Consider the following 14,867-nt stretch of genomic DNA (forward strand, 5'->3'; position numbering starts at 1 on the left):
ACCCTGCTTCTCCCCATTAGGAGGCCTTTCCCAGTTCTTGATGGAAACACCCTCCATGTGTTCACATGGTAGGGGCTGAGCAGAACGCTCTGCCCTCCTTGCTCTTTACACCAGCCCTGCTCAGGGCAGCCAGGCTCCAACACGGCTCCCGCTGCCTGTGGCGGCCTCTCTCCTGAACCCTCACTGTGACCAGGCACCTCGACAGGAGAGCCTCCCTGAGTTCACACCCTTTCTCTTCAGAGGTGGGGAGAGGTGCTGTATCCTCTGATCAGTACAGGGCTCCTTCTTGGGAGTCAGAGAGGGGGCACGGTGGGAAAGGAGCCCTGCTTCCTAGGCCCCTCTGACAGTGTCAGCTCCCGGGAAGAGGAAGATGGGTTCTCGCTGGACAGCACCTCACACCCATCACCAGCTTCCTCGCCCTGGAGCCAGGCACCCCAGGCTCCTCACCCTCACTCTCTCCACCGCTTGCTGTGTGATCTTGGAAAAGCCACTTCCCCTCTCTGTGCCCAGTCTCTCCACTGGGGAAATTGCTAACGATCACAGCACTTGACCAAAGGGTGAGAGGGAGCCCAGAGCCTCCTCGTGTGTGTTGGGAACCAGCGCAGCTGGGCTGAGAGAACAGAGACCACAGGGGACAGTGTCAGGGGTTGGGACGTCATCTGACATGCGGAGACTGAAAGGAGCTTTGCTTTTTAGACATGAGGGCAGAGAGAATGTCCTCCCTCCTGGCTCTGGGGCTCCTGGTGGCTGGGCTCTGCTCCAGGGTCCACTGCCTCCCGGAGAATGTGACCCCAGAAGAACAGCACAAAGGGACATCTGTGGATGGCCACTCATTAGCCTCCAGCAACACTGACTTCGCCTTCAGCCTCTACAAGCAGTTGGCTTTGAAGAACCCCAATAAGAATGTCATCTTCTCCCCTCTGAGCATCTCCATAGCCTTGGCCTTCCTGTCTCTGGGAGCTCATGACCCCACTGTGAGGGAGATCCTGGAGGGTCTCAAGTTCAACCTCACAGAGACCCCTGAGACAGAAATCCACCAGGGCTTCCAGCACCTCCTGCAGACGTTCAATCAGCCCAGAAACCAGCTGCAGCTGAGCGTGGGCAACGCCATATTTCTGCCAGAGGAGCTGAAGCTGTTGGACAAATTCAGGAAAGATGCAGAGGCTTTTTACGCCTCTGAGGTTTTATCCATCAACTTCAAGGATTCTGAAGCTGCTGTAAAGCTTATCAATGAATATGTGAAGAATAAAACTCATGGAAAAATTGAGAAGCTCTTCAATGATCATGACCAGCTCACAAATTTAATCTTGTTGAATTATATCTTCTTTAAAGGTGGGTGCCTACTTTTGGGTTCAGAGGATCAAATACTTATTTTCTGAGGCTTTAGGGCTATTTCCTGGCTTAGTCAACTGTCATTAGGCGAAACACTATAGAGAAGGCTGCTCTCAGCTTAAGGGGCTTCCGCACTAAGACCTTGCCCCAACCATTGGCTTTGATTGTCTTGGGATTTCCCAAACTCCAATGCTCATTACAGGACGTTAGTGCAGGGAAGCTGCTAACCCTTTGTCTGACACAGGGGGAGAGTTGTGTTTTGACTTAATCTTACCCAGCTGCTAGAGGAAGGATCTTCCCATTCCCATCACTCTTGTGTGTGTCCTTCCTGATGAGGTGGTGTTGGAGCCCTCAGGAACCCTCAGCTGTGCCCACCATGGGCTGGTTCTGACCTGCCGGAGGACTTGGTCTCTGGAGGCTCCCTGTGAGGCCAGTGGGCTTCATGGTGAGACAGACTCTGAGGAGCCTGTGCATCCCCAGGGTCTTCATCTGTGCTCTTCTATCAGCTTAGTGTGGAACAGGTCAGGACACCATCTGGGAGCAGCCTCTGCAGAAGGGAGCCTCCTAGACAGGATCTTCTCCTGGTTGCAAGCTGGATGATGCCCGGTCCTGGTGACAGGAGGTCAGCATGGCAGAGCTCAGCCTGGATATTCACAAGGGGCAGAGTAGAGGCAGATGGATTTTGCACAGGGAGCAAGAAGGGCCAATAAGGATCCAGAGATAGATTATCAAGTCAGGAAGTGGTCAGCTATGTAAGAGACACCAGCTCTTGGAGACAAGTTAGTCCCTGGCAGAGTCCAGAGCAGCCCTCTTGGGCCACCGTAGTTGTCTGTAAATAAAAGCTGAGAACTGAATTATTCTTAAAAATGAATCCGGGCCTGTCCTGCTATGTTTGGTTTATGCATTTTCTGTGCTTCCCTTTCCTTTTCCACCATAGGACTTTCTCCTTACAAGTCTCTTCCCCAGGGCCACCCCAGGCAGCCTCCCTTTCCGTCTACCCCTGCCTCTAACCTTGAGGACATAGGCAGGGGTGGAAACAAACAGGAGGTGGGGGTGGATACACATTCCCTGAAGCCCCAGAGCCCTGAACTATCTAGAACTCCTGGTCTTGCGAGGATCCATCCTCCTGGATGGAGACCCGAGTCCTCTCCTCTGTTGACCCTGCCCTGCCCTCTGGATCCCCATGTGGCTCCTGCTCCAGCCAGGCTCACAAGGCTGTGGGGATGTGTGTCCTCCCTGACCAGCCAATGACTAACCCCTGGTCACTAACATGTCCCCTTGAAGGTCCAGGAGGTCCCGTATCTCCCCAGGCCCAGCCTCATCCCCATCTCTCCCTTGCCCTCCATATTTCCTGTTGACTTTGCATGTAGAACAACTAACCAGCTTTGTTTCATGCCCCTCTTCTCAATCCTGACCTGAGGGGTTCACCCCTTCTCCAAAGGCTTACCCATCAGCCCAGGTGTATGTGCACACCTGGCAGCCCCACCCCAGAGGCACATGGTATGGGGGCACAGCTGGTGCAGGGAGGGTCTTCCCCACTGAGGGATCAGGGCAGAAGAGGGAGAGGACACAGCCCTTGTACTCACAGAGTCCTCATCTATCACTTCTCCTCCAGCCCTGTGGAAGACGCCATTTAATCCTAACCGTACTTACGACTCACAGTTCTACGTGAGCAAGAACAAGAGGGTGACGGTACCCATGATGACCCTTGGCCTGGAAACCCCTTACTTCCGGGACGAGGAGCTGGGCTGCACGCTGGTGGAGCTCACGTACACCAGCAACGACAGCGCCCTCTTCATCCTCCCCGACGAGGGCAAAATGCAGGACCTGGAAGCCAAGCTGACCCTGGAGACGCTGACGAGGTGGCGAAACTCCCTGCAGCCCAGGTGACTCCCCAGGACCCAGAGCTGTGGGTTCACTTGCCGTCTTGGTCCTTCCCCCTCTTCCTGGACTCCTGACTCCCAGCAACAGGGCCCCAGGAATGTCCGGGGGTGGGACAGTGGTGGGAGAACCTGTACTGAGATGACTTTGCCCTTTGCTGCCTTAGGGATTTTGGGGCAAAAGTTTTCCTTCCATAGGATGATGACATCAGAGGAGGGGACGGCAAGGGGACTGAGGGTTCCTCTCACATCAACACGTATTGAGTCAGGAGGATCCTCAACAGAACACCCAATGCTCATGCAGTTCTTTCTTTGGCTCCGCCTTTCGACGGTGGAGAGGAAGGGATAGAATCAGGATCAGTTGAGGGGTCAGGTGAGACAGGCTTTGAGGACCAGCTTGACACTGTCTTTCCATCATAGTCACTCATTTACTCATTTATCCACTTAGCAATGGTTGAATTAATTAATGGAGACCGTTTTATGTCTAAGGGCATAATTTAGATCCCGAGTCAGCAAATAAAACACTAAATTCCCCACCTTCATGGCGCTTTATTTGTGATTGGGGGAGACAGATAAGAAATACATAACTAAATAAGTTTGTACTCAGAGAGATGGGAAATGCTGAGGTGAGGGAAAATAAAGGAAAAAGAGAAGGAAAATTGGATCCAGGGTTAGTGTGTGATTATAATTAGAATAACCTTAGGTGATGTTTGAGGTGAGGGATTGAGTCATGTGGATGTCATGGAGAAAAGCATTGCTGACCAAAGGAACAGCCAGTGCAAAGCCTCTGAGGCAGGAGCGAGCCTGGTGTGGTTGAGGATTAGTAAGGCCAGAGCAGGAGAGCAGAGGGAGTGAGGGGGGAAGTTGGGAGAGGTCGGGGTCCTCAGGGAGGACTCAGGTCAGTTGGAGTCTTGCAGACCCCTTGACTCCCCCACCATCTAAGGGAGATGGAAACTCATCACAAGGTTTTGAGTCAAAGAGCAAAAGAGCTGAGTGATGTTTTAGAAGAACCACCCAGGGTGCTGAGTGGAGAGCAGATGGCAGAGGACATGCATGGAGGCAGGGAGGCCACCAGGAGCCCAGTGGGGTCACCCAGGGAAGAGCGCTGGGGGCTGGACCAGGAGGAGCCGGGAAGTATGGGGAGGGGTTGAGTTCTGGGTAAACCGAGAGTAGACACAGACCAGGAGGTGGGATTCAGGAGACCGATCTCAGGGGGGACAAGAGAAGGAGAGGCAGCTGGGCCAGAGTCTGCAGGGGCGGGTAGGGAGGGGGTGTGGGCAGCTGTGCGGGGCACCCCACAGTTTAAGGGGAGCCTCCTCATATTTGGCATCTAAGACCAGATAGCCTGACAAGAGTCTTAAGGGAAATACTGAGAGAGAGAGAGGGAGGGAGGCCTCGGGGTGGGAGACAGCATCTCTTGCTCCAAGAACCTGCTGGCGGCTCTGCTCAGAAGCTGAAGCTGTCCTGTCCTCAACTGGGAAGGCAAGATGGATGACTCTGAATTGGATGATTCATGTCCCCAAGCCCCCTGACTGCAGCCCCCAGCCCCCCATGTCCCCTCCAAGCCCATGTTCAGCTCCTTCCTTCCCTGCTGCCCACACTCAGGCCGCCCTTGTGCTGTGGAAGAGCCCCTCTGACTTCCCACATTCCTGCAAGTGCATCCACCTCCTCCTAGGCTCCTCTTCACCCAGTTAGATCCGTCCCCTCCCCTGGGACTCAGGCTCCATGCCACCTCCTGCAGGAAGCCTTCCTGGTGCCTGTGGAACAGCCTCGCAGGCTCAATCTCCTAGCTATTGTGAAATCCCTGTTGGAGGAGGGTGTTTTCCTTGCCTGCAACCTTGCAGGGGAGAGGCGAGGAGCTTTGTGGGCAACACCATAACCCCCTCCCTAAGGCCATTAGACTCTTGCCGTCAGGAATGCATAATTAGGAATTAAGGAGAGTTAGCCTGAGAGGTCTAGACACTGAGGAAGGAAGTTCATCTTTCCAGTATTAAGGAGGTGGTTGGAGATGAAACCACAGAAGGTCAAACTGTGAGGTGGAAGAAAGGCAGACACTGTCCAGCGTGAATTCAAGTTTATCTTTCTCATTTCCTAGACATATACATCGACTCAACCTGCCAAGGTTTTCCATCTCCAGCTACTATCAGCTGAAAGACATCCTTTCCGAGCTGGGTATCAAGAAAATCTTCACCAGCGATGCGGACTTCTCAGGAATCACAGATGACCACAAGCTGGCAGTTTCCCAGGTAAGTCTAAACTTTGCCCAATTCATCCTTTTTATAGGAGCTTGAATGGGGGCAGACAGGCAGATGTTTGACTAATTCTGAATTTGCAAATTCATTGAATTTCCTATAAATCAATCACCCTCCCCAGGACTGGGTTACAATCATATTGGAAGTTGTCCCCACCTTCCCTGAAATATAATGTGACCAGGAGTCCATCACTGGGAAAGAATTCCCCTGGAGTGGAATCAGTGGACCCCATGCCAAGCTCTACTTTTCATGCCTAAAGAGGCAAGTAGTTCAAGTCCGGTGGCCCTCAGTTTTGTTCATCTATTAAATATGGTGATAGTTCTCACCCAGCATGAAGAAACGGGCAGAGCAGGTGAGAGGTACTAACAACGGCTCAGGGCCATCGTGATGAATATATACTTAGAGCAGGAGGGAAGGACCCCAGGGGTCCTGGTACAGCCATCCTACAAGCAGAGAAGTCAGAATGAATGGGGGTGGCTGGACAGCCCTGCAGTCTCCCCTGCACCCCACCTGCCAGAGAGCCTGGTAAAGGAGGCACAGGGGCCATGGGGCCTTGTGGTCCAGGGCTGGGAAGCCAATCCTAGGCAAGGTAGCTGAGGGCTCAGAGACACGTCAGCTGGGGCCACAGTGGCGCAGAAAGCAGTGCCGCTCATCTGCAACTTCAGCATGGAAGGACTGTGGAAGGTTCCCTGCAAGAAAAGTGCCTCGATCTGGCCCCTCCCCCTACACTAGGGGGTGCTTGGGGGACAGCAGAGTCTGTGGACTCAGACAGGGAGGGATCCAGATCCAGGAGCCCCTGCTCTTTGCCTCTCTGACCCTGGGCCCAGGACTCTCAGCTTCCCTTTCCACATCCATGCATCTCAATGGCAAACCAGCTGATAGTTGGATGGGAAACAGACAGATTGAACAGGTTGTCAGCACAGTGACAGACCAGGAGCAGCTGGATGAACGTCGGTCCTCAGAGGCGCTCAGGCCCCTGCTCACACCCTGCCTCCCGTCTCCAGTGGTAATGTTCCGGTGTCCCTACAGGTGGTCCACAAGGCGGTGCTCGACGTGGGCGAGGAGGGCACGGAAGGAGCTGCTGCCACAGCTATCGTAATGTTGACTTCATCACACTTGCCCACGCTCACTGTCAGTTTCAACAGGCCCTTTCTGATTTCCATATTCTGCAAAGACACTCAGAGCATCATCTTTTTGGGCAAAGTCACCAACCCCAAGGAAGCCTAGGGCTCCCCTCCTCCCTAAGGAGCTGGGTGCCCAGGTCCCTGGAAGCAGCCTGGCCCCCTCTGCTCATCCCTGGAAGGTGAGAGCGACAATGCTAGGGGCTCCAGGTGCACGGGGCCTGTATGTCCTGGTGACAAGGAGGCTCTGAGCCACAGAACAGCAATAAAGCACCTTCCTTGGACTGGATGCTTTCCTGTGTGTCTCCGCCCTGCTGCTGGGCCCCAAGGCCAAGCCTCCCAATCTACCACACACGTTCAGCCCACCCCACCTCTGGGCCCCTCTGCCTCAGCCTCACCAGCCGGCCCAGGAGCAGGCTTTGCACCTGTGACCAAGCCCAGTGGACCTCAGGATTATAACTGGGAGGGGCCCTTGCTGCCGATGACCACTTCCAGGAGCTCTGGGTCCAGGTCAAGGTTCACTCCTTCCTCCCCAGGGCCTGGGATGTGCCCTGGTGCTTACTTGCAGGGGCTCTGACCCTGACCTCTTCTGGCACATGCTCCTGGACCCTTCCTTCCTGGGGCTGAGCTGGGCCTCCTCATCCAGGATCACCCCTCTGCCGCCCAGCACCCTAACCTGGGAGACAAGCTACTACCAGGTTCCCAGCTGAGCTCCTCCACCGCCTGGCCAATTCCACCTCCTCCCCTGACAGAGGAGCCCCATCAGCCACCAATATGGCGCTCCTAGGAGTCAAAGAGCAATAGACACACAATGTGTAATAATAGGAACACACAGCCCTTCATCCCCCTGATGTACTGGGGCTGTGAGATCCCCAGGGAGAGCACACAGTAATGATGACGTCACCCACAACTGACATCTCTTGGAAGAGATCTCTCTTCCAAGCAAGCTGCTAAGACCTCTATCTGGAATAACCCATTTATGTCACATGAGATACTTGCTGTTACTCATCCCATTTTACCAATGGGGAAACTGAGGAACAGAGAGGCTCAGTAATTCCCCCAAGGCCACAATTCCCCCACAGCTAGAAATTACTGCCAGAAAGATGTTATCCCAACCAGATGGATGTCACAGGAACACTCTAAATCACAAAGCCACTCGGCCCATAAAGATTTTTGCAGCAATGGGCCTCATGGGACTTAGAATATAATGGGGAAGATGGGTGATGAAGAAAGGGATTGGAGGCTGAGAGGGGAGGACCAGACTCCGTGGGCACTCAGGGAAGGCTTCCTGGAGGAGGGGATTGCAGTGCTGCCAGCAGAGGAAAGGTAGAAGGTTGTGGGTGAGCAGAGAGCAGAGTGTTGCCAGCAAGAGAACAAGCGAGGGGGGCATTTTCAAGAAAGGGAAAGAAGTTGGGCACAACTGGAGCAGAAAGTGAGGGTCGGCAGGGAGCACGGGGCCGTGATGGAGCCGCTGGAGAACCGGGGGCCTGGGACTCAGTGAGGGTTCTGGGAAAGTTCCATGGGGTCCTAGGCAGCTTTAAAGGGATTTAAACAGAGGGTTGATGTGAGGAGATTTGCATGGTTCCCAGGAGGCAGCGAAGGGATCTGCTCAGGGGAAGTTCAGGAGAGAACCAGATAGGAGGGAAGCATAAGGATTGATCCTTCCAGGGTGGACAGGTGAGCACAGATGGAAGGAGGTCCCCTAAGCTGAGTGCCAAGGAGTGCAAAGAGGAGGACACCCAAAAGGGCAAGGCACCAGGGAGAGGAACAGAGTGGGGAGGAGCGCGGAGCCAGGGAGGAAAGCCGTCACCCCAGGACCACGGGAGAGGCAGACAGCGGACAGAGAAGGGGGCTTAGGAGTAAGGGGAGAGTGAGTGGTACCTGGGATGCAGTGATCTAAAGCCACAGGGGGGTGGGGCAAGGACAAGGTGAGCAGAATGAGGGAAGCCCCACCCTGGCTGGAAGGCCAGAGAAGGAGAGCTAAGAGGGGGCGCAGTCAACTTTCCTAGAGTTCAGCCCTCAGCCTGGCAAGAGCTGGGCTGGAGTTGGCTTGTGTGTGATACAGATGCTGCTAGTTCTTTGGGTCTGTTTGTGTGGCCTTAGGAGAGAGTCAGGGGGTGGGGTGACCAGCCACAAGGCTGCAGCCTGGCACAGTCCTAAGGGATAGTTATCAGATGTGGCTTGACAGCACCGCTAACCCGGGGCTGCACAGGAACAACCCAGGGGGCTGGCGCCCAGAATCCCTGGAGAGAGCCGAGTGCCTGGGATGGAGGAGGCGGGAGGAGATCCTGACCAGTGGAGGATGAGAGTCAAGGTCAAGACTTCCCCCGTGAGGGACAGGTGGGTTTCCTGATAGGATGCTCTGGTGTCTCCTTAGCTCCAAGGCCTCTGCTGATTTCCAGTGTAGGAGCCAACATCACTTGCTGAGTGATATTTGCCCTGCAGGTGGGGTAGGGGGAAGCCTGAGATGGGACAGAGGGGACCGTTCCCTGACGTCTGATTCCAGGAATTCCTGGTGCTCGCCCTTCCGAGTCATGGGCTCTGTGTCTCCCTCCTTAGCAGCCTCCTTGTGGAGTTTGAGATGCCGTTTGCAGGGCTGAGGATGGAGGTGGAGAGGCCTGAAAACACGGCCCAGAGAGACATGCAGTCATGGATCTGAGACTCAGTGTGGGAGGACACAGCCTAGGGCAGAAAGAGTTGAGGGTGAGAAATGTGGGGTCACCAGAATGGGCACAAACAGTCTGTTGGGTGTCGGTGAGATGGAGAAAGGCCACTCTGCCCCGTGGCACAGGGGTGGGCCTCCTTGGCCCTGTTTTCTCATCAACAGTGGAATAAACGGTGGAGTGTGTGTGTGAGAGTGTGCGTGTGTGCATGTATGAACATGTGGAGAAGACAGGAGGTCACTGAAATGGTTCTTCCGAGTCGGATGGTTCCAGAGGCAATACGAACATCCCGAGAGTCTTTCTCTTGAGAATTAACTCCTCTCCTGCCTGAATGCTGATGCTCATGGCTGTTTGCCCCTTGGTCGGGGCCACCTGGCATTGCCTGGAGGAGACTGTGAGCTGCCCCAGCTCAGGGCTGTGACCCTCCTGTCCTGGGTCCAGGTGTGCAAGGAGCTGGTTAAGTCTCAGGGTGCATCTGCACCCAGGTCTGGGTGCTCCTGGTGGGAGATGAGCAGCTATTTTTTTTTTTTAATGCTGCCGAAAAGTTAGTATGTACTCAAAGAGAGAGTGTTTTCAAAACTTCTGCTCCCAGTTTTGTTTACTATCAGTTCAATTCAGTCGCTCAGTCGTGTCTGACACTTTGCAATCCCATGGACTGCAGCACGTCAGGCTTCCCTGTCCATCACCAACTCCTGGACTTTGCTCAAACTCACATCCATTGAGTCAGTGATGCCATCTGAACATCTCACCCTCTGTTGTCCCCTTCTCCGGCCTTCAATCTTTCCCAGCATCAGGGTCTTTTCCAAGGAGTCAGTTCTTTGCATCAGATGGCCGAACTATTGCAGTTTCAGCTTCAGCATCAGTGCTTCCAATGACTATTCAGGACTGATATCCTTTAGGATGGACTGGTTTGATCTCCTTGCAGTCCAAGGGACTCTTAAGAGTCTTGTTTCCTATGACTTATTTTTATTCTGCTCATCTACTGCCTGGACATAAACACACACAGTCTCAGTTTTCCTTGACCTGTCAGGATCTTCAATTCTTTCTCTTGATGTTCGCTTGATGTTGTAAAGGGAAGGAACACAAGGGTACGATGATATGCACAGTATCCACGCCTTCCCTCCTTCCTTCACTCACTCATGAGCCCCCATTTCATGCTGAGGATGCATTAAGCACTGGGAAACAAGCCACAATGTCTCCCTCAAGGACTTTTGGTTTTCATGGAAAAATTCAGGCATTGCAAAAATAGAGAGGATGACATAAACTCATACATATCAGCAGCTTCAGTCATTATTAACATGGGGCCAATACAATTATTCCCTGCCTCCTAACCCTTTCCCTCTTTGGGATTTGTTTTGTAGCAAATCTTACACATCCTGTTATTTTAATCATAAGAATTTTAAAAATACTTAAAATGGCATATCATGCTTAAAAATAAGCATAAGTCCTTAATATTATCAAATATCAAGTTATCACTCCCCTGATGGGTGCCTAAACTTAAAAAACAAATTCTTTTAAAATTAAGATCCAAGCAATGTCTACACTATGCCTACACAAGGCATTTAATTACTCTCTCCTTAGGTCTCTCTACTGAAGTGAAGTTTGCACAACATAAAATTAACCATTTTAAAGTATAAAATTTAATAATGATTATCACATTCACAATGCCGTGAAACTATTATTTCTTTTTAGTGTCTAACCATTTTAATCACCCCAGAGGAAACCCCATATCTTTTAAGGTCTCACTCCATTCTACCCTTTCCCCAGGGCATGGTAACTCCTAATATGCTTTTGGTGTTTCTGGATTTAACATCTGGATATTTTATATAAAGGGAATAATATGATATATGACCTTTGGTGGCCAGCTTCTTTCACGTATCATAATGTTTCCAGGATTCATTTGCGTTGCGTGTGTATCGGTATTTCATTCCTTTCTGTGGCTGAAGCGTGTTCCATTGTCTGAGTATACAGCACCGTGTTTTTCCAATTGTCACCTTGCTGATCGTTTGGCTGTTTTAGGTTTCTGGGGTATTATAAATAAGCTGCTCTACACATTCACGTGCACACTGTTGTGTGGACGCATGTTTTCATTTTCCCTGGGTGTGTACATAGGCATGGAATTGCTGGCTCATGTGCTCATTCTGCATTTAGCTCTTTGAAGAACCACCAAACCAATTTCTAGAGCAACTGCACCATTTTCACCAGCAGTGTACGATGGGTTCATTTCTCCACATCCTTGAAAACACATGTTGTTTAGTATCTATTATTATTATTAATATATCCCTCTTAGATTTGAGGTAGTGTCTATTGTAGTTTTGATTTGCGTTTCCATAAGGGTGAATGATGGGTTTCTCAGCGCTAGTGGTGAAGAACTCGCCTGCCAATGCAGGAGAACTAAAAGAAGTGAGTTTGATCCCTGGGTCGGGAAGATCCACTGGAAAAAGGCGTGGCTCCAGTATTCTTGCCTGGAGAATCCCAAGGACACAGCAGCCTGGTGGGCTATAGTCCAGCTATAATTTTACTTACCAAAAGGGATTAGTGATATGACTGGGGTAGATCTTCTGACTTTCTATTTGTTTTACCTTTGATCCATCTGTAGTTTGTGTTGTTTTGTGTTTCCTCTTGCTGTATTTTTGGATTGAGGAGTTTTCGTGTTTTTGTTTCACTCAACTGTTGGGTTAAAACCTATACTTCTTAGTTTGTGTATTTTTTCAGTGTATCGAGAATGTACAATAAATCTTGAACTCATCAATACATATCTGATGATAGTATATCACTTCAAGTAAACTATAAAACCTTATCTCAGTATTCTTGTTTTTTCTCCCTTTTGTCCCATTTGCAATTGTTCCCTTTTCTATAAGTTACACGTGTTAAATCCCATAGTACATGGCAACTTTTGTTTTCTACACACAGTTAATTGCCCATCAAAGAGATTCACAATCAGAAAAAAAAAAAAACACTTTTTATTATTTTTATCACTCTTTATTCCTCTGTACAAATTTTATTTGCCTATTTTCCTTCTGTCCCAAGAACTTGCTTTAACACTTTTTGTAATGCAGGTCTACTGGTAATGAATTGTCTAAGATTTTGTTTGTCAAAAAAAATCAATACTTTGCCTTCAATTAAAAAATATATTTTTGCTGGTTATACAAATGTCATCTTATAAAACAACATGCATTTCTTGTTACTGTCTCTCAATTTTGTCACTCAATTCTGTTGGGCTCAGTAAGGCTGTTTCCACTCTGGGTGTCTCCTGTGCTTACTCGCGGACCACGGCTGACTGAAGCCATCGGACGCTTCCTTACTCACATGCCTGGTGGTCGATGCTGCTGTGAGCAAAGATCTCAGCTGAGCTGTGGTCAGGACACGCACATGGGTTACTTCCATGTGGCTTGGCCTTCCTCACAGTGCTGGTCTAAACTCAGAAACCACAGGCATCACTTGCCCTCCACCATAACAGCTGACAGTCATAACGGCCCAGCCAGGAACTGCCAAGATGACATCCTAAGATGGAAAGTATTGTTTTGGTTCTCTGCAAAATATTTTCTCCCAAGTATTCCCTATATTATCATTTAGATTTATGTTTTGCTTTCTTTTTACTCCTTTTTTTTCTCCTTATGTTTCCTACTGTGACTAAAATTGTCTTACTTTCTTTTTTGCCATATAATAATCGATTTGTTTGTTTAGTATGTCCTTCTTTTCTCTATGGGCTTTCCTTTCTCTATGGTCTAAATTGGGTGTTGGGTACAAATGTTCTTGGAAATTAGATACCAAGTCTTTCATCCAAAGTGTACTTTTTAAAAAATTAATTAATTTTAATTGAAGGCTACTTACTTTGCAATACTGTGGTGGTTTTGCCATAACTGACATGAATCAGCCATAGGTGTACAAGTGTCCCCTATCCTGAACCCCCCTACCTCCTCCCTCCCCATCCCATCCTTCCGGGTTGTTCCACTGCACTGGCTTTGAGTGCCCTGTTTCATGCATCGAACTTGGACTGATGATCTATTTCACACAGGTAATATACATGTTTCAATGCTGTTCTCTCAAATCAACCCACCCTCACCTTCTCCCACAGAGTCCAGAAGTCTGTTCTTTATATCTGTGTCTCTTTTGCTGTCTCCTATACAGCGTCATCGATGCCATCTTTCTAAATTCCATATACATGTGTTAATATACTGTATTGGTGTTTTTCTTTCTGAATTACTTCCCTCTGTATAATAGGCTCCAGTTTCATCCACCTCATTAGAACTGATTCAAATACATTCTTTTTAATCAGTTCAGTTCAGTTTAGTTGCTCAGTCGTGTCCAACTCTTTGCAACCCCATGAATCGCAGCATGCCAGGCCTCCCTGTCCATCGCCAACTCCGAGTTTACTCAAACTCACATCCATCTAGTCAGTGATGCCATCCAGCCATCTCATCCTCTGTCGTCCCCTTCTCCTCCTACCCTCAATCCCTCCCAGCATCAGAGTCTTTTCCAATGAGTCAACTCTTTGCATGAGGTGGCCAAAGTATTGGACTTTCAGTTTCAGTATCAGTCCTTCCAAAGAACAGCCAGAACTGATCTCCTTTAGAATGGACTGGTTGGACCTCCTTGCAGTCCAAGGGACTCTAAGAGTCTTCTCCAACACCACAGTTCAAAAGCAACAATTCTTCAGTGCTCAGTTTTCTTCACAGTCCAACTCTCACATACATACATGACCACAGGAAAAACCATAGCCTTGACTAGATAGACCTTTGTTGGCAAAGTAATCTCTCTGCTTTTTAATATACTATCTAGATTGGTCATAACTTTCCTTCCAAGGAGTAAGCGTCTTTTAATTTCATGGCTGCAGTCACCATCTGCAGTGATTTTGGAGCCCCAAAATATAAAGTCTGACACTGTTTCCACTGTTTCTCCATCTATTTCCCATGAAGTGATGGGACCAGATACCATGATCTTCATTTTCTGAATGTTGAGCTTTAAGCCAACTTTTTCACTCTCCACTTTCACTTTCTTTTTTTTTTTAATTTTATTTTATTTTTAAACTTTACAATACTGCATTAGTTTTGCCAAATATCGAAATGAATCCGCCACAGGTATACCTGTGTTCCCCATCCTGAACCCTCCTACCTCCTCCCTCCCCATACCCTCCCTCTGGGTCGTCCCAGTGCACCAGCCCCAAGCATCCAGTATCGTGCATCGAACCTGGACTGGCAACACATTTTATACATGATATTATACATGTTTCAATGCCATTCTCCCAAATCTCCCCATCCTCTCCCTCTCCCACAGAGTCCATAAGACTGATCTATACATCACTGTCTCTTTTGCTGTCTCGTACACAAGGTTATTGTTACCATCTTTCTAAATTCCATATATATGCATTAGTATACTGTATTGGTGTTTTTCTTTCTGGCTTACTTCACTCTGTATAATAGGCTCCAGTTTCATCCACCTCATTAGAACTGATTCAAATGTATTCTTTTTAATGGCTGTGTAATACTCCATTGTGTATATGTACCAAAGCTTTCTTATCCATTCATCTGCTGATGGACATCTAGGTTGCTTCCATGTCCTGGCTATTATAAACAGTGCTGCGATGAACACTGGGGTACACGTGTCTCTTTCAATTCT

At 49.6% G+C, this 14,867-nt stretch overlaps 1 protein-coding gene across 1 annotated transcript; it reads left to right on the forward strand.

Annotated features, from left to right (window-relative positions):
* The first annotated feature begins 698 nt into the window (after positions 1 to 698).
* LOC129634144 (serpin A3-7-like) lies at positions 699 to 6,691 on the forward strand. Its single transcript, XM_055556131.1, has 4 exons — positions 699 to 1,332; positions 2,948 to 3,218; positions 5,308 to 5,458; positions 6,494 to 6,691. The coding sequence occupies exons 1-4, from the start codon at positions 699 to 701 to the stop codon at positions 6,689 to 6,691; spliced, it is 1,254 nt and encodes a 417-aa protein (XP_055412106.1).
* The last annotated feature ends 8,176 nt before the right edge of the window (positions 6,692 to 14,867 follow it).

Source organism: Bubalus kerabau, chromosome 19 (genome assembly GCF_029407905.1).
Source record: "Bubalus kerabau isolate K-KA32 ecotype Philippines breed swamp buffalo chromosome 19, PCC_UOA_SB_1v2, whole genome shotgun sequence".
NCBI classification, from domain to species: domain Eukaryota; kingdom Metazoa; phylum Chordata; class Mammalia; order Artiodactyla; family Bovidae; genus Bubalus; species Bubalus kerabau.

Coding starts and splice junctions, on each gene's coding strand:
- LOC129634144 (XM_055556131.1), top strand. CDS start 699: ATGAGGGCAGAGAGAATGTCCTCCCTCCTGGCTCTGGGGCTCCTGGTG. Junction 1,333..2,947: donor GAATTATATCTTCTTTAAAG/GTGGGTGCCTAC, acceptor CTTCTCCTCCAG/CCCTGTGGAAGACGCCATTT. Junction 3,219..5,307: donor CGAAACTCCCTGCAGCCCAG/GTGACTCCCCAG, acceptor CTCATTTCCTAG/ACATATACATCGACTCAACC.